General features: G+C 40.0%; 1 protein-coding gene across 1 annotated transcript; it reads left to right on the top strand.

Annotated features, from left to right (window-relative positions):
* Window positions 1-7,052: 7,052 nt before the first annotated feature.
* On the top strand, window positions 7,053-13,324 carry LOC137286521 (cytochrome P450 2B4-like). Its single transcript, XM_067818435.1, has 4 exons — window positions 7,053-7,640; window positions 9,761-10,285; window positions 10,713-11,153; window positions 11,537-13,324. The coding sequence occupies exons 1-4, from the start codon at window positions 7,310-7,312 to the stop codon at window positions 11,713-11,715; spliced, it is 1,476 nt and encodes a 491-aa protein (XP_067674536.1). The 5' UTR covers window positions 7,053-7,309; the 3' UTR covers window positions 11,716-13,324.
* The last annotated feature ends 5,680 nt before the right edge of the window (window positions 13,325-19,004 follow it).

Here is a 19,004-nt window from a genome sequence, read left to right as displayed (position 1 = left end):
TAAACGACCCATAAAATCACTCGCTCCACGCTGTTGTCAATATATGGGACATCCGTAAACGCGAGTATTTTAGTCATATGTGTCCCCCATTACTGGCTGTGCATGTAGATGCGTAATCTACACCAATGTGAAGGTAGTTTAAAGACTCATAAACGACCTATAAAACGTCTCCAGCATATAGGACATCCAAATCTGAATGTGAGTATCCCATGCATTCGAGACAAAAGAAAACATTTTACACACTTCTTAGTTGGTAGCTGATAGTACAATTTGCAATAAAAGCAGAGAATGCAAGATTAAAGAACAAAATACACATAAAATGATTTATGTTGTCATTTGTTAACAAAACAAAGGTATGGTACAGTTTTAAGTGTGGCGTTCAATAGGGGGCACCATGACATTTAACCGGCCTATAAAATAACCTTTGTTCTATCACGCAATGTCATCAAGACCTGATTCAATGTGCCAAGCTGCGGAGACACGTCCTGGTGTTGGGGACTAACTTATGGTAGCTGATTAGGGCCATTGCTTTCTCGCCTTAAAATTTGGAAGCGAGAGAGCGAGATCACAAGACGAAAAGGCGATAGCACGAGACAAGAAAACGATAAAGTGATAGAGCGAGAAAACGATATAACAAGGCATACAAACTATATAACGAGGCGAGAAAGCGATAGAGCAATAAAACGAGAAAGCGATATTTACCTTAATTCTGTCCTGTCTGCACATGTCTGCGTATGACCTAATCCAACAGGAAGCTCAATCACCATTTGTTCTAGTCGCACAGACACAAAATGCATATGTTGTGGCATTTTTGTAATTAATCTTTTAACTTGTCCAGACAATACTCCAACAGTAACTCAAGAAACCGTTAGTGTTTCAGTTGAAATAAATGAGTGTTTTTTAAAGCCTGTGAAAAGGATAACAATCATTATTGTAAAATGACTAATTATGCCAGGATTAATTCCTGGCTTACATTTCTTCCTTGTCATTTCCCTTGTTAAATGTCACCATTGTTATCTCATCACTCATGCCTAGATGAATAATCCCTGGTTTCCATTTGCCCATCCACCCCACCAATTTAGCGCTAATTAACCGTAGTTTTGCCTTGTTTTCTTAGCACAATTGTTTCAAATGTTCGTATATAGCTTTTCCTAGTCTCTTCATGCACCTGGTGAAGGAATAAGAATTTACTCCGTAATATCCATTAGGTATGTTACTAGTACTTTTTATTCCTTGGGCTAAAGATACACATTTGCCATCACGCCATAAAGACGAGTATCAAAAAATGAGACAATACCCCGCAAAGCCTTAACCAGTACATTCCCTACTCCCCGTGTTACTGCGGTAACAAAGTGACCAACAGGATCGGGTGGTCAGGCTCGTTGACACATGTCATCGTAACCCAATCACGTACATCGATGCTCATGATGTTGATCACTGGATTGTCTTGTTCATACTCAATTATTTACAGGACGCCGCCATACAGGTGAAATAGTGCCGAGTGCGGTGTTAACGTTGGCAAAATCCTCTATCATATTCTCTCTCGACGTTGGGCTTTATTGTTTCAGTGATGGAATGTTACACACCCTGTACCTTTTATCAGAACCTTTTTAAGCGTACATATTTCAAACATATATATTTCTACAAATGTGTGGTAAAAGGTATTGTTCCAAATGTTTATGACATAATATTGTAATTGTTGTCCATAATACTGTTGTACGTAAGTAATACTTAAACAAATTGTCCCTCCCTATCTCCAGACTATACGCTTGAGACAGTGCGACAATTCGTCGACGTGGTAGGTGGGTTAAACAAAAACGTAATATAATCATCACTTTGGAAATAAAGCACTATATCATGAAACTCCTGTAAACTGTGAAACTGGCATATTGATATGGGTGTATTAATGAACATTACATGAAGAAATAGCAAAGAAAAAGTTGGGAGTTTCTGCCCCTTTTACTATCTTAAGGGCTTTATATTGTTGGGAGTGTAGTAAATCATCATTGACAGGGTATAGAGAAGGGGTGCGACGCAGCCCAGTGTAAACATGATAAAGGTTTTGTAGATGTGAAGGAGGATTTATTCGTCTGCAACCCGGTGAATGTCACCTATTGTTTCTTATCAAATTCAAATCGTTTTCACACGGGTTGCAAATCATAAGCAAGATGATATAGGTAGATAATTACATATATTGAACGAGTTTCAAGTCCTCGTCTGACAACGAAAATGTTACAGAGTGAAAAAGGTTAACTGAATACACGCGTCACCAATCAGCTGATCAAACCCTACACGACCACGATATGTATACTACATGTATACAGAGATAGGCAAATCACTGTGTACTTATATGTTACAATGGCGGTCAAATAATTTTTACACATCACCTCTCAACATAAAAATCTTATTTAAACTGTCTCAATGATCTATTCATAACATACTTTTAGTGATGATATGTCTGATATGAGATAAACGTGATACAGAGCAAAGGGTACCGTATTAGGCTGCGTTAGTGCTATCACAATGCCATTTTGTGATTGGTTCCTCTCTTTCATCTCCCACTTCCGACACATTGGTAACATATCATATTTTGAATTGTTTGGTGTCATTAAGCTGGTTACGACAATTCCAATTCAGTGATAGCATCAAATATTTAACCCCTTTAGTCACTTCACAAAATGAATGTTTCCGGTATTTTACGATATGACGATTGTACACTTTCAAATAGTATGCCAAAGGAAAGTCTACATCTATCTTAGATATTTTCTAAACATCAAGTTAAACAATGCCATTCACCAACAAGAACATTACTAAAAACCAATTAATAGCACTGAGAAACTACGAATGACGATTGAGTTCCAGTTTGTAGTCAGTCATGCCCAGACAGGACTCAATTGTGCGTAATATCGCTCTCTCGCTCTATCGCTTTTTCACGCAATCATATTGCTTTCTCGTCTCGCGTTATCACTGTCTGGTCTCGTATTATCGTTTTCTCGTCTCGCGATATCGCTTTCTCGCCTGCAAAATTTAAGGCCCTATTCAGCCACCATACTAAATGCACTACTTTCTTTATCATGTAGATTACAACCAATTTGTTGTATACAACGACAAAAACAATATAAAACACACTCGGAAAGCAACCTATTCTGTGTATAACGTGTAATGTAACACCGACTTATCTAAACGACCTGTTTTATCATGCAGAGAACGCACTCTTGATATTATACATGTACTAGTTGAGTCAGATTGTGACATCAGTAATTTCTTGAAATAACTATGAGGGCCAGCCATTTTGCGTCATTTTGAAACTTTGACACTTGCAATGTCGAAAGCAGCCACACCAGACAATAACTGTGTATTGCTTGTTGTTACACAAAATGACGTGAAATGGCTCGCCCTCTTAGTCATTTCACGAAAAGGCTGGTATTTTTAGTCATTTCACGATATGACCAGTTTCACAATCTGACTGTAACATGTGGTAACCGATTTCACAATGTGCATCAGTGTATGAAGTAATGACAAAGAGTGAGGGTCCATCCACCCTAAGCGTATGACTGGTATGACGATAGGGGATAAGGGGGCAATTCACCTAGACACAACTAACCTAAGCAGGATATAGGATTAGAATTCGAACTTTCTCATTCATTGGAACAGTTGTCCTACCAACATCAGCATTAAACACGACATTTGGAACACAGTTATACCCCAATGATCAGTTTCATCTTCGACGTTAGCCATGTAAAACAGATTTCTCTTGTGAGGTCGTTTTCACAAACAGTCATTTATTTCTGCAAGCATCAACCGGAATGCTGTACAATGGTTGTTTTTCCTCATGCTCCGCAACGCGTGGAATGATAATCATTCGATACAGCCTTCTGGAAAACTCAATTTGGTTACGCATAAAACTGAAGAGAGATTTCCAAAATATACCGTACAAAGAGGGCAATGCATCTGAATCTGTTATGTGGTAGAATAACACAGACATCTCAAGCGGATGGAGTGATTCATATGTGCTGCACTGATGGCTTTTGATTACCCACCACGGATGTGTGAATAGTTACATCTCTGCACTGAGCATTGTGACACACTGGCCCCCGCCAGTCAAGTCCCTGAATGCACTGTAGCTAGACACAAAACCCCTGTCCTGGCGTTGCACTGGTCATAGTGCAGTAAATAGAACATTAGCGTGAAACGTCTTATCGGAATTTACCTTAGAAAAGATAAGAGTCTCTCATAATAGTGTCATGGCGAATGATCATGAATATTGATTTTATATAACAATAATAGGTTGCCCTCTCTTAATGAGATCGTCGGGGCGGCGTGGTAGCCCTGTGCTTAAAACATTGGCTTGTCATGTCGGAGGCCACGTTTCGATTCATTTCTAGTGTCTCCCGCCACAATATTGCTGGAATATTGCTAAAGGCGGCGTAAAACCCAACTCGCCCATACACTAATGAGTTTGCTTGCTTCTGAGAAATACAACTTTCCTCCAACGACACCTTAGACAATGACGTACTTGTTTCCCTGGTATCGAAAGACACGCTCAAGAAATGTTCCCGCTATACAACAATAGTCTTTGAATAACGTCGTCTCCACCAAACAACCCAGTGGTTGATACCATGAGCACCTATCTAAGTATTCAGGGAACGATGAAATGAAGCTTTCGATCGATAATACACTTACAAGGCATAATACTTTCTGAAGACGAATCTTTCGTGAATTTCTGCAACGAACTGATCATATTACGACATAAGTGGAAACGTACCCCATTCAGGGAGGACTGTTTTAACTAGTCTTCCTTTTCAGGCTTTTCGGTTGAGACCAACAGACGTACGAGTGCCACTTTCTTTACAGGGGCACTGTTTTTCAAAATGAGCCTAGAAACCTCTATAATTCAGAATTCCTTTAAAGCCCAAATCTTTCACAGTGTTAGGGTTGTGCTTGTATACAAAAATGTGTTACAGTGTTGATCTCTACATGTTAACATGAACAGATTTTATTATGTCATGTAAATACAGCACACACAGGGCCAATTCAGACCGTTAATCCACTTCAAGAATTACAACTATGTATTGAATAAGTAGCATTAAGTACAGTCTTCCGTGGATATTTATATGAACACGAGTCAATTTGAATGTGGGTATTTCATTCCTTAAGTCAAATCCATACCCTGTCGCGATACATATGGAAGTTTAAGTATCGCAGAATCGCTTGAGTATTGTAGTGTAAACGAATGCGTTTCTTTACATGCATTCATTGAGCAATATTCCAGCTATATGGCGACGGCCTGTAAATAATCAAGAGTAAGACCAGACAATCCGGTGATCAATAGCATGAGCATCGACCTTCGCAACTGGGAACCGATGACATGTCTGTCAAGTCAGCGAGCCCCACCACGCAATCCCGTTTGTCACCTCTTACGACAAGCATAGTCGCCTTTTGTTCCAAGCATGGGTTGCAGAAGACATATTCTACCCCTGAAGACATATTCTACACGGGTCTCCTCCCTGGCGGAGGCACCTAGGTTCAGGTCCCAAGGTGGGCACACTTGCGTAGCATTCGTAGACAAGGTTTAAAGATGCACATTGTCTCAGTTCACCCAGCTGTAAAATGGGTACCCGTGAGGATGTGCTGGCACTGTGAGTGTTCAGTTCATTGTGTCTACCAGACAGCATAGCTGTATGATCCCCAGGGAGCTGAAGAAGACTTGGGAAGTATGATAGCGTCCTTTGACTGGAGGTTAGTAATGTACATTGTGCCATGAGCAAGCAATGTGCCTGGCTATGAGCTCCATATAAGAGGACTATTACTATATTACTATCATAACTAACTTCATTCCCCTTCCCTCTCTGCTACCCTCTGACCTCCGCTGAACCAAATACCCACAATGCCCCTGACAGGTTATACCCACTAAATGAGCTGATTGCCAACTTGGGCGCCCAGTGGGGTTGAGTGGCTCCTTCCAAGGGGAGTTAGGAATCATGACAAAAACACGGGTCTTGTGGAGTGTATAACCTGTGTAAAGTTGCACAGCGCACTGCAGCTAAGGTTCAGGCGAAAATTGAGTTATGAGCTAATTAGTTGAAGCAGCTTTTAGCAGTATTCCGCTTACATCACGTCGTTAGATCAGTGTAGGAGGACTCAGACTTTACCATTGTGGTGAAAGAAACGAGGTGCAGACAAACCTAGAAACGAACTTATGACAAACCAGGATCCGAAACAACACTCATAGGTTTCATAGGTGTGCTCAAGGGACGCAACTCTACACCGCGAATAGCTGCAACTTAGACGACTGGATCACGTGTCATTATGATACTATCACAGAAACAAAGTACATTGTTCACACGTGAAAAAATGAACGTCCTGTATTTACATCGGCTATACACGAGAAACTCTGGATTCATATATGTACCCGATTATCAAATACAGATGCATTATCTGCAGAAATGTATATTAGGAAATTGTTATACACACTCCTTAACGACCTATAAAATGATCTGTTGCACATTGTTGTCAGTATATGGGACATCTGTAGGTCAAAGTTTGAGCAAAATCATCAAAGTAAAGATAGCAGTTATTACACACGATTTATACATTAACGCCTAACGGATCCTTTAAATACCCCGCCCCAATAATGTTATCAGTATAATGGACTGTGGATCTGTGTGCTAAAAGTGTGTGCAAAAAGACAAATACACAGCCTTTATACACTTAATCCAGGTTGTTGTCAACAAACATGTGCAAAGTGTCTTTCCTGAATGAAAAGGACATTCACCTTAAATTTAAACATAAAAAGAACTAAAGTATAAAAGCACTTCATAAAACATCAGGTACCAAATTGAAATGACCCAAAGTCGGAACTATTCACTGAATGTTCTTTAACTAACTCATTTTTATATAACAGCTACTATACATATAGAAACGTATGCTCTTTTTTCAGTGTGAAGCTGAAACGATAACCCACTTAATTTGGAAGCGTAAACGAATTCAAGGCGTCTAGAATTCACTATTGAGCTTACTTTATGAAACAAACAACCACAGTGTCTATTTCATTTAGTTGGAAGGCAAATACATACACTGACGGTGCGTTGCACCTGTCCATAACTGGGAGTCAAACCTTGGCCACTTGACACATGTACAAGGCATGTGCACGACGCTTATTGGCTGACTCGCTGTGCAAACATTGATAAGGGGCGTTCTTATAAATCGGAGAGTCGTGGTTCTTATAAATGCGCCACTCGACAGCTGTACTTAGTCTCGTTCTCTCCAGTCAGCTTTTACACAGGTTGGAAACCAGCACACAATCATCATGTGGGATTTTGGATTTACAACAGTTGCCTTATTTCTGGTCGTGGTGCTGACAGTGTTATGGCTGTCAACGAGGCGGGCCAATGGACTTCCTCCTGGCCCCCCTCTCCTTCCGTTCCTGGGGAACGCCCTGTCAATGGAGACTGATTCACGTGTTTTGTTTAAGAACCTTCGACAGAAGTATGGCGACATTTTCAGTCTGTATGTCTTTCACAAGCCTGTCATCGTCCTCAATGGCTACAACGTCCTTAAAGAAGCCATAGTCAAGAACGCCGACGTCTTCTCCGACAGGCCACATACATTTTTGACTGATTTCTTCGCAAGGAGAAAAGGTGCGTTTTCTTCAAATTTTAACTGAACTAAAGGTTTTTTAAGAGTGGCTCTAACCATTGGACCATGACAGCCACGGCAGCCATAATGAAAACGTTAATAGTGCCAATAATCGTCATTGCTAAAACCATCGTCAAATCACGTACATTGTAAGCAGTTTGTGTTTGGTTGTGTCATTTACCTTTTTGTACTGCATTGTTGGTGAAAGTGAAAATATGTGTGTACACGAACACAGATAAGATGCATTCAATTTTTGCTAGATGTGGGTATTGCAAAAGCCGAATTCGATATAGTAGGTTTACAGAGGGCATCTGAACGACAAAAACAGGGTGTTTAACGGCACAATGTCACGCTTTTTCAATAGTATTTTGGTCTATGCTATATATATTTGATACAAGCTTCCTACTGATGACTCGTCACGATATGGCTGAGACTTTGCCGATGTGACGTTAAATATTGACTCACTCACTCCTACTGATTCGATAAAAGACTTATTATCCCTGCGACTTGCCTAAACTCGATAATTGAAACTTGGAGACGAACAGCTTCCAAACAGGCGAGACTTGCCGTGTATGGAATGTAAACGATGGCTCCGTACATCAAGAACTGTCGAATGCTGTGTTTTCGGTGTTACCCGAACCAGCCTCGGTCACAAGTTGCGATATATTGAACTGCAATCTTTATTTTTAGAGACGTGTGGCGTTGTAGTGTGCCTTTAACATCTACCATCAATAATCACAGAGATACGAAATTATTAAATTTTGACAGATGTGAAATGTTCTGGACATAACTCTTTTATCCAGTGAATAGGATTTACTATGATAAACATTTAGAGGCCATGTTTACGCCCGTTGTTACCTTTATGTATTTCCATACCATCATAGACATTTAGCACGTGCATACCATCGACGCATAGCAACACTAAACAGCCGACGCAGGTCATACCTCTACAGCACTATACAGTTGACCCATGTCATACCTTCACAGCACTTTACAGCTGACCCATGTCATACCTTCACAGCACTTTACAGTTGACCCATGTCATACCTTGGCAGCGACATACAGTTCACCCATGTTATACCTTGGCAGCAAAGTACAGCTGACCCATATCATACCTTCACAGCACTTTACAGCTGACCCATGTCATACCTTGGCAGCAACATACAGCTGACCCATGTCATACCTTGGCAGTAAAGTACAGTTGACCCATATCATACCTTCACAGCACTTTACAGCTGACCCATGTCATACCTTTTCAGCACTATACAGCTGACCCATGTCATATCTTCACAGCACTATACAGTTGCCCTAATGTCATACCGTGGCAGCAACATACAGCTTACCCATGTCATACCTTGGCAGCAACATACAGTTGACCCATGTCATACCTTGGCAGCTACATACAGCTGACAAACGTCATACCTTGGCAGCACTATACAGCTGACCCACGTCATACCTTAGCAGCAACATACACCTGACCCACATCATACCTTTTCAGCAACATGCAGTTGAACTATGTCATACCTTGGCAGCACTGTACAAATGACCCGTGTCACACCTTTTCAGCATTATACGGCTGATTCATGTCATACCTTGTTGGTACAATACAGCTCACTAATGTCATACCTTCCCAGCATTGTATACCTGAACAATGTTATACCTCGTTATACAAAGAAATTACAATGACGGTATGAAACAGCGTCTCAATACAAATTCAATATAACTATAATATAATAACATTGACTGTAGCTACAAAGATATTGATGGTAAGATTCACATCGCTGCAACAGTGCTTTGGCATTCAAAATAGGCAAAACACCTGAGTATGTGAGGTGGCAAAGACCAGATTGAGATCCGTTTTGTGTACATGAAAAGTTTCCTCCAGTTCTTCTGACATCACTGTACTGGTATATTCCGGAGTAGGCTCAGAACCTTACTCGATAATCTTGTCTCCCAGTCTTGATATAGTAACCAGGTCACCGCCGTCCTGAAATGAGTCTTAACAGAAACAACGTGATTCACATACAACACTGTTCTACAAATGTCTCCAACATACATACATACAGTGCCATTTATGCTACGGCATAGGGTTGAATTCTATTTCACTATATTTTGCAAACAGGAGTAGTCGGATCTTCCGGGGACTTGTGGCATGAACAAAGGCGCTTTGCTCTCAACACTTTGCGAGAGTTTGGGGCTGGAAGAATGATCATGGAGGACAAAATACACGAGGAAATCGCACAGTTTGTCTTGGCCATAGAAGAACAGAAAGGCCAAGGTTTCCACATAGACCGTTTAGCGCAGAATGCCGTATCAAATATTATCTGTTCCATTGTCTTTGGCAAACGTTTTGAATATACCGACCCTGTCTTCGTCACGTTTCTGAAAGCAATGGATGATTTTTTTAAGTATAGCGCAGTAACTGGAATACTGAGCGTTTTTCCTTTTGTGCGATATTTGCCTGGTGACCCATTCAAGTTCAGGAAAATAATGGACAGCATAGATCTTGTGAAAAATTTGCTAATTAATCCTTCCATTACGAATCACTTAAAGGATCACGATGAGGAAAATCGGGACGACTTTATCCATGTTTACTTGAAGGAGATGCGACATCGCCAACAGAAACAAGAAACAACGACATTAGACTGTAAGTGTGTTTTATTATCTGAAGATGTTCATGGTATGTACAGAGAGGTCCGCTGGATACTTACTTTTAATTTTTTTGTTTTCCTTTTCAAACATATAACTAGTACATCATTTTAGATAATGGTGTAATGAATTTGGTATATATTGGTATATATATATAAAACACATATTATTTTTTTATATGTTGGCCTTTCATTTTAACTTTGATCGAGAATTTTGTAAAAAAGCATTGTTGGTTCTGTAAAAAGTCAATCTGACTGACTGGGGAAGATGACCTTTCTTTTAGAATCTTTTAGTGAAAACATGGCCGATTCTGTTACAGTATTTTCGCATTTCGCATGTAGTTGTTGTGTTTCTGTGTTGTGTTTATATGAGTAATTTACATTTGTCATTTGAACTTAAACTAAAGATTACATTCATGTTGGCAGTGGAGAATCTGGCGCAGACTATTTATGATCTGTTCACTGCGGGCACAGAGACAACGTCCACCACAATACGTTGGGCGCTAGTCTACTTCCTACACTACCCGGATGTACAAGAGAAGTGCTTCCAGGAGATTCTGGAAAACGTCGGTCAGAGCAGACCACCATCCATGAAAGACAAGACGAACCTTCCTTACGTTGAGGCCACCATTATGGAAACCTTGAGATACGGCAATATTGCCCCTGTTGCTGGCCCTCACACAGTTCCACAAGATGTACAGTTCCGAGGATACACCTTCCCGAAAGGGGTCACAATCCTGTTGAACCTTGATTCAGTCCTCCAAGACAAGGATGTATGGGGAGACCCACAAAACTTTCGGCCGGATCGCTTCCTTGATGGCGAAGGCAAGATTCAGAAGAGAGAGGATTTTATCCCTTTTTCTTTGGGTGAGTTACATATAAACGCTACATATCGTATGCAACAGACCTGTATCCACATACATAAGTACATGCTCATAGGCTCCTTTCATAGAGTGGCATGGACACACACACACACGCACACACACACACACACACACGAAAACACACACACACGTACGTGCATACATACATGAATACGTGCATGCATACACACGCACGCGCGCGCGTACACGCACATACATACATACATACACACACGCACGCACGCACGCACGCACGCACGCACGCACGCGCACACACACACACACACACACACACACACACACATACATACATACATACATACATACATACATACATACATACATACATGCGGTAATGGAACTGAACTTTTGTTTTCATATTTTAAGGTCGAAGGATTTGCCTGGGAGAAGCAATGGCCCGGATGGAGCTTTTCCTCTTCCTCACCACCATGATTCAGAAGTTCAAGTTCGTCCCAGTAAACGGGGTTAAGCCTCCACTGGAAGGAATACTGGGTTTAACAAATGCGCCACCTGAATTCCAACTAAGAGCTATCCCCCGAAAGTAATACTGTTCGGATCATCGCAATGTTAACAAGAACACTATGCCTAGATCCTCTCTATACTCGTGACCATCCGTGTTAGAACTGGTCTTCACTTACCCAGGCTTGCCGGACGGGGCGACTAATGGGATCGGGTGGTCATTGTATCACAATTGCGTAGAACGATGCTTATGATGTTGATCACTGGATTGTCTGGCCGATTATTTACAGACCGCTGCCGTATAGCTGGAATATTGCGGAGTGCAGCGATACACAACAAATTAAACAAACCAGCCAACCTACCAACGTTGCGATACAATAGGAACAAGAAGATCATTTGTTTAGCGACATATAATCGCCGGCCCAGCGGCCCAGCGCTCGTTGTCAGTGTATGGGGCTAGTAGTTTTAAACCAATGTGGCCTTTTTTCAACTGGAACCTTTCCGATAAATTTTTAGCTTTCTGGAATCATCCATGATCCATTATGTTACGATAACTAAGAGTATTCTCGAACTCTCTAATTATCAAAAATATACTGCAGGTGGTGCAAGAGAAACATTATGAACATATACAATACATATACATAAAGGCAAGATGGCAGAAAGTACAAGCATAGTTTTACAACATAAAGACGACATATATCATTCAGTGTTTTCTCACGTTTTAGCAACTAGGTTTAGGTAGTTTGCTAGATCTTCTTCACTGCTCCAGGTTTTGCTTCAAGAATATGCTTTATACGTTATTAGGTTAGGGAAAGATATTAAGCATTTAATGGGAATGTATTTATTTCATTGTTCAGTAAAAGCTTAGCATTTAAATAAATAATGAAAATCATCTGCTACAGCAAGTGATCTACAGAGACTGCAGGTTCTGTTTTGACGATCAATGCCATGGCAACGGCCAACTTCAACAAATACGTTATGGTTACACGTTTCGTATTTTAAAACTGGTAATTATACATAGGTTGAAGAAGGAGATAATTTTCTAAAGATTTTTAATGTATCTGTAATAGAAAACTTCAGGGCTGTTGTCTATCTCAGCTTTCCAACTTCGGTAAAATTGACCCTTTAGGATTGATTCTACCTAAGAAGAAGTTAACCACTGGCATTAAACATTTACGGGGCAGAATCATCTATCATTAGTAAGGATAGTACAAACAATTTAATATTAGCATACATTATTTGAACAAGAGTTAAAAATCTACCATTAATTACATTGTTGAGTAGCCCAACCCTCCAAACACTATCGAACACTTTTGCTACTTTTTTAGTAATTGGTTGAGCATATTCATAACAAAGGTGTTGTCATTTGTTGAGTGGACATTTGTGAAACCCGTCTGGGCAAGGGGTAATACGTTAATGTTTTATGAAAAGTGTTAAGTCTGTTATTCACAATACTTACCAATCAGGCTACTGAATCTGATGAATGTCGCATTTGGTTCATATGCGTTTGGGTCCATATGACTTATCTCCCTTTAGTTTGTAGACTTTACTTTGTGTAAACATTTTCGAAAGTCCTTTAGCCTTATGCTTTTGCTTTCCACTAATCAGTTGATATAATTTTGATACTGCTTGATATGCTTGTTCATGCACTTCTTATACTCTTTAGAACACATAAAGAGATGTTTTGCAATTGCAGTATTTGTGAAAATCATTACGTTAACAAGAGTGTACTGCAAGCGAAGGATGTTGATCGGATAATATTGTTACGTCAGGTGAGTGTTCATGTACGACTTTCGATTGAGTGCTTACTCCTGCTGAGTGATGACGTGCTGCTGCCGAGTCATGCTGAAAGTAGGCCAAGTGATGATGTAGTGTAACCAAAAGATGTACTGTAGCCAAGTGATGATGTGCTGTAGCCAAGCGATGATGTGCTGTAGCCAAGTGATGATGTGCTGTAGCCAAGCGATGATGTGCTGTAGCGACTGATGATAGTACTGCAGACAGGTGATGATGCAGTGTAGTCAATGACAGTCCATGTCTAAATCTAAATCAAGTAATCCAAATCTGTGGCTGTTGATTATGACGGGGATATATTCTATATCATTCTGAACATATCTTATATGCAACATATGTCATATTTGGGATTTCACTTTCTTAGTAAAGTACAAATTCTAGTACTCTTTTTCGGTTGAGTCCCATCCGGGATTCGAACCCGCACCCTCAGAGTCAGGCACCTAATCGCCAGCACACAAAGTCAGCCGCCTAGCCCGCTCAGCCACCACAGACTTACCACATGGAAGTCGCGGTGGCTGAGCGGGCTAGGCGGCTGACTTTGTGTGCTGGCGATTAGGTGCCTGACTCTGAGGGTGCGGGTTCGAATCCCGGATGGGACTCAACCGAAAAAGAGTACTAGAATTTGTACTTTACTAAGAAAGTGAAATCCCAAATATGACATATGTTGCATTTGACCACTTTCTAAATGGCATCGTGTAATCATATCTTATATGATATTACTCGAGGACATACCATCCAAGGGGTACCAAATAACATTTTACAAATATTATAGCCCAATGTGTTGTGGTGACTTATTTGTCGTGAACTACATTACCCACATATGTGAAACTTTGGATGTGGCTTTACTAAAGATCCCATCACAATTAAATGGTAACTTTACACACATTAGACATCGACAGTACAGTTTAGGCTCACCATGTTCTGACTTTAACATAGACTTACGACTGTCGTAACGCTAAGGTGAGTGTAACTCCCATACTTTAACATAGACTGTTGATCATTACTCCCATACTTTAACACAGACTTACGACTCCTAGCGCTACAGTCGCTTTGAGGAACGAGGCCCTGGTCTTTCAGTATGACGGCCAGGGATCGAACCCGACCCTCCGAGTACATGCACTAGCCACTGGATCGTGGAGGCAGTCTGACACTGGCACAAACACTCAACAAACCAGCCTACCAATTCTATGATTACACAATGCCATTTAGAGAGTGGTCAGTTATATTTAGGATAACACTTTCTTAGTAAAGTACAAATTCTAATACTTTTTTTGTGTTGAGCCCCGTACGGGATTCGAACCCACACTCTCAGAGTCAGGTATCCAATCGTTAGCATGCAAAGTCAGTAACCTGACCCGCTCAGCCCCCGTGACTCACTCAAAAATGAAAGTCGGGCAACTGGTTGTCTAGACTGCGAACTTTGTGTACCTCTCTGATAAGAGTTAACTGGCACGGCTCCCACAGCCGAAAGCTAAGATCACACAATGTCATTTAGAAAGTGGACAAATGTAACATATGTTATATTAGGAATTACACTTTCTTATGAAAGTACAAAAGTAATTCTATGACTTTTTCTGGAGTTGAGACCTATTTACGATTCGAACCCACACCCTCACAGTCAGGCACCTAAACAAGTACATGAACATGTCACTGTAGGTAAGGTTCAGGGATTAATGGAGGTATAAACTACGTTAAAAACCGCTTTTAACAGCAATCCAAGTATATCACGTTGTGTTAGATTACTGTAGAAGGAAGGTGTAAAGTCACGCAGAGCTCAGGCGTAGATTTTGGTGAAAGAGACAGGTGTGGTTCTTGTAAACCTACAAACAAACTTGTACAAACCTGTTGTGTTTAAGAGACACAAATCTACAAATATTAGACTGGACCACGTCTGATTATGATTCTAGCACAGCAACAAAGTATATATGTTGTTCACACGTTGAAAACATGAACAGCGCCATATTTATATCAGCTGTACACGAGAAACTTTGATTCATGCATGCACCCAATTAATGTTCTGCATCGAACTATAGACAGCAGATATTTCGTGCGCACGCTTTGTTTAATGGCTCTTAAACGACCCATAAAATGACTCGCCCCACGCTGTTATCAATATGTGGGACATCTGTAAACGCGAAGAGTTTAGTCACATGTGTCCCCCATTACTGGCTGTGCATGTAGATGCGTAATCTACACCAATGTGAAGGTAGTTTAAAGACTCATAAACGGCCTATGGGTAACTGCAAGTGAATATCACGTGAATTCGTGAGGTATTGTATCGAAAGAATGCAAATTTCAAACATTTTTTCAAATTTCAGTAAATACTCAAACTGTTCCCATTTTTTTAAAAAACATCTAGGATTGTCCTTGTGCCAAAAAAAACCCAGATCCCTCGATCAACAATGATTGCAGATCAATGATTGCAGACTTTTATTGCCATGAAATGCCTTGAACGTTTGATTAAAATATATTATTGAATCAAGTAAATCCGCTTTTAGACCCCCTGCAATTTTCTTACAGAGTCAGCAGGGGTGTGTAGAAGATGAGACAATTACACTTTCGAACAGCATTTATCAACATTTAGAAAACTGTGGTACATATGTAAGAATTTTGTTTGCTAACGTCAGCTCGGTATTTAACACCATTCAACCGCATATATTAATGAAGGAACTCTTAGATATGAATGTTAACCCAAATTTGATCAGATGGATCGATTCTTGCCTTGTCAATAGACTGCAGTTTGTTTGTGTAAATGGTACTTTTTCATCACGTGTTGATACAGCCACAGGTGCTCAGCAAGGTTGTGTTATTTCGCCCATTTTATTCACTCTTTACACAAACAATTGTAGATGTACATGTATCTCTCAATTTGCCTTTACTGTTAAATTTGCGGATGATGCCACACTGGTGGGAATAATAAGTAAATCTGAGGCATATTATAGAAATGAAATTAGTGACTTTGTGGAGTGGTGCAATTTATATTTTCTGTTTTTAAATGTGAAAAACAAAAGAAATAATAATTCATTTCGGGAAAGATAAGTTATCAAACTCACCAGTAAACATAAATAATAAAGACACTGAAGTTGTTGATGAATACAAATATCTCGCGACTGGCATTATTTTAGATTCAAAACGATAATGAAATTCAACACTAACAAGTATATAAAAAAAATTCAAGCATCGGTGACATTTTCTATGGAGATTAAAACACTTCAAGTTAGACCATTATGGTGCTTTTCTATAGAAGTTTTATCCAGTCCGTCCTAACATTTGATTTCCTCTGCTGGTATGGGAACCTGTCTGTTCAAAACAAAAACAAATAGCTCAAAATTCTTAACACTTCATCAAAAGAATTGGTCTACCGAATGTATCGGATATTTTCATGAGCAGCAAATTATCTAAAAGACAAACAAAATTCTAAGAGACCCGACTCATGTTCTATTTTCGGAATATTCCATTCTCCCTTCAGCCCGTAGACTGCGTGTACCGACATTACGAACAAACAGGGTCTGCCGTTCTTTTATACCTTCAAGCATACGTGAAATAAATAGGAAAAGGGATTGCATGTTATTCTCGAGATTGCTGTACTTTGATGCTGTTGTTGTGTATAAATGGATTTTTAATGTTATTTTAATGCGATTGAGACCTGGAACTGTGCAATGAAACGACGTAACGTCCTACTTCTTGGAGTGACAGGCATTGATGTACATGGGGACAACTGAAGTTGTTGATGAATACAAGTATCTCGCGACAGTACTATTAAATGCATGAATGCTCAGAAAACAGCCTACTCGACATATAATGTGTAACGTAACACCGACTTATCCAAAAGACCTGCAGTAACATGCCGAGAAGGTAGTCTTGATATAATACTGGTTGAGTCCATTCTGTACAAATAGCGTATTACATTTTGCGGTCTTCATGTGGTCGTGGACGATTCTAAATTTGGAACTCACGATTGATGAGTCTTGGAACATCTGAAGAACAAATTTAATATCTATATGGCATCTGGCCAATAAAATCACGTGACTGCGTAGGTTGTTTGATATTGCAGCAAATAAAATACACACAGTAGAAAGTTCATATGTTATGTTCAATAGTCCACTAACGAGATTGATGAACCGTCTGATAGTTGGACACTCGATATACACAAGATAGATGTGTTCACTTACTGAATGATATAATGAACATGCATTAATAGCAACCAATTTCATTTTAAGCAACTCACTTTGTAGAAATGGATTTCTATATAAATCTATATTGAAACTCTAGAAATTTTGTCTCTGTTAGATGGTCTTCCAATTTAAGTGATTACTAGTATTCAGTTCGTTGCCCCATTTATGACATACTTTGGGAAAAGTAATTTCAGTCATGAAATTATCATAAATAATCTTGAGCTTTTACTGGGGTTGTTCCGATCATTCCAAGGCAACATACTCACAATTTCTATTTATTTGGATGTTTAGTCGTTCGTAGACAATTATTGGGTATCACGAAATAATTAGATCGGAACACGGTAGAACGATTGTCGCAGTTACAGTATATGGAGCTTGTGGGATCCTACCAAGAAACAATGTGGTACTTGACAGGTTAAGGATTCTATCACAGTAATGCATGTTACTCTGCACAGCAGATTGCAAACCTATGTTCTCAGGACAAAACTAACAGAAGAACAAAATAAAGGTTTCCCGTTATGTTTGGTTCAACGGAGCTATCGAAATTTGAAAGGATTAAGACAAGTCCAGAGAAACTACTGAAATTAGTCAAATAATGACTGTCTTGGTCATGTAAACTGAGCGTAAGAACATAAATTGTACATAAGCAAGACCTGCACCGTTTCTGTACAGAGTTAAGCAACAAAAACATCCGCTCTTACGACACAACGGATAAATCCAAACGATATTTAATTCCATATTTTATTTCTGTATTCTGGGAGTGTATGACGTCCAATGGTTTCTCAGTCACCATGTGCACTGGGGGCGTGTCACACCATCCGGTTAAACTGTCATTTAATCTATCATAGGTTTGGGCTCCTTGGCACATGTCCACGACATGCATATTTTTTGGCTGATTCACTCTGTAAACACTGATAAACCGTATCACAGTTAATACTGAAAATGCGCCACTCGACAGATGTACTAAGTCTCGTTCTGTCTTTTCTGTCTCTGGTCTGGTTCAAGACAGATTGGAAACTAGCGGACAACAATATGGGATTTTGAAGTTACAACAGTTGCCTTATTTCTGGACGTGGTGCTGGCAGTGTTATCAACGCCGCGAGCACCTGGACTTTCGCCCGGCGCCCCTCTCTTTCCGTTCGCGGGGAACGTCCTGTCGATGGGTACTGATCCCCAGGTTTTGCTTAAGAACCTCGGACAGAAGTATGGCGACATCTTCAGTCTGTATGTCTTCCATAAGTCTCTCATCGTCCTCAATGGCTACATCGTCCTTAAAGAAGTCATGGTCAAGAACGCCGACGTCTTCTGCGACAGACAGCACTCTACTTTAATGGGCTTTGTAACAAAGGAAAAAGGTACGTTTAAATTTTCTTTGTATTTCAGCCAAATTGAAAAGTGTTTCAATA

Source organism: Haliotis asinina, chromosome 6, assembly GCF_037392515.1.
Source record: "Haliotis asinina isolate JCU_RB_2024 chromosome 6, JCU_Hal_asi_v2, whole genome shotgun sequence".
NCBI lineage: Eukaryota > Metazoa > Mollusca > Gastropoda > Lepetellida > Haliotidae > Haliotis > Haliotis asinina.
This window is presented reverse-complemented; position numbering and strand designations above follow the sequence as displayed.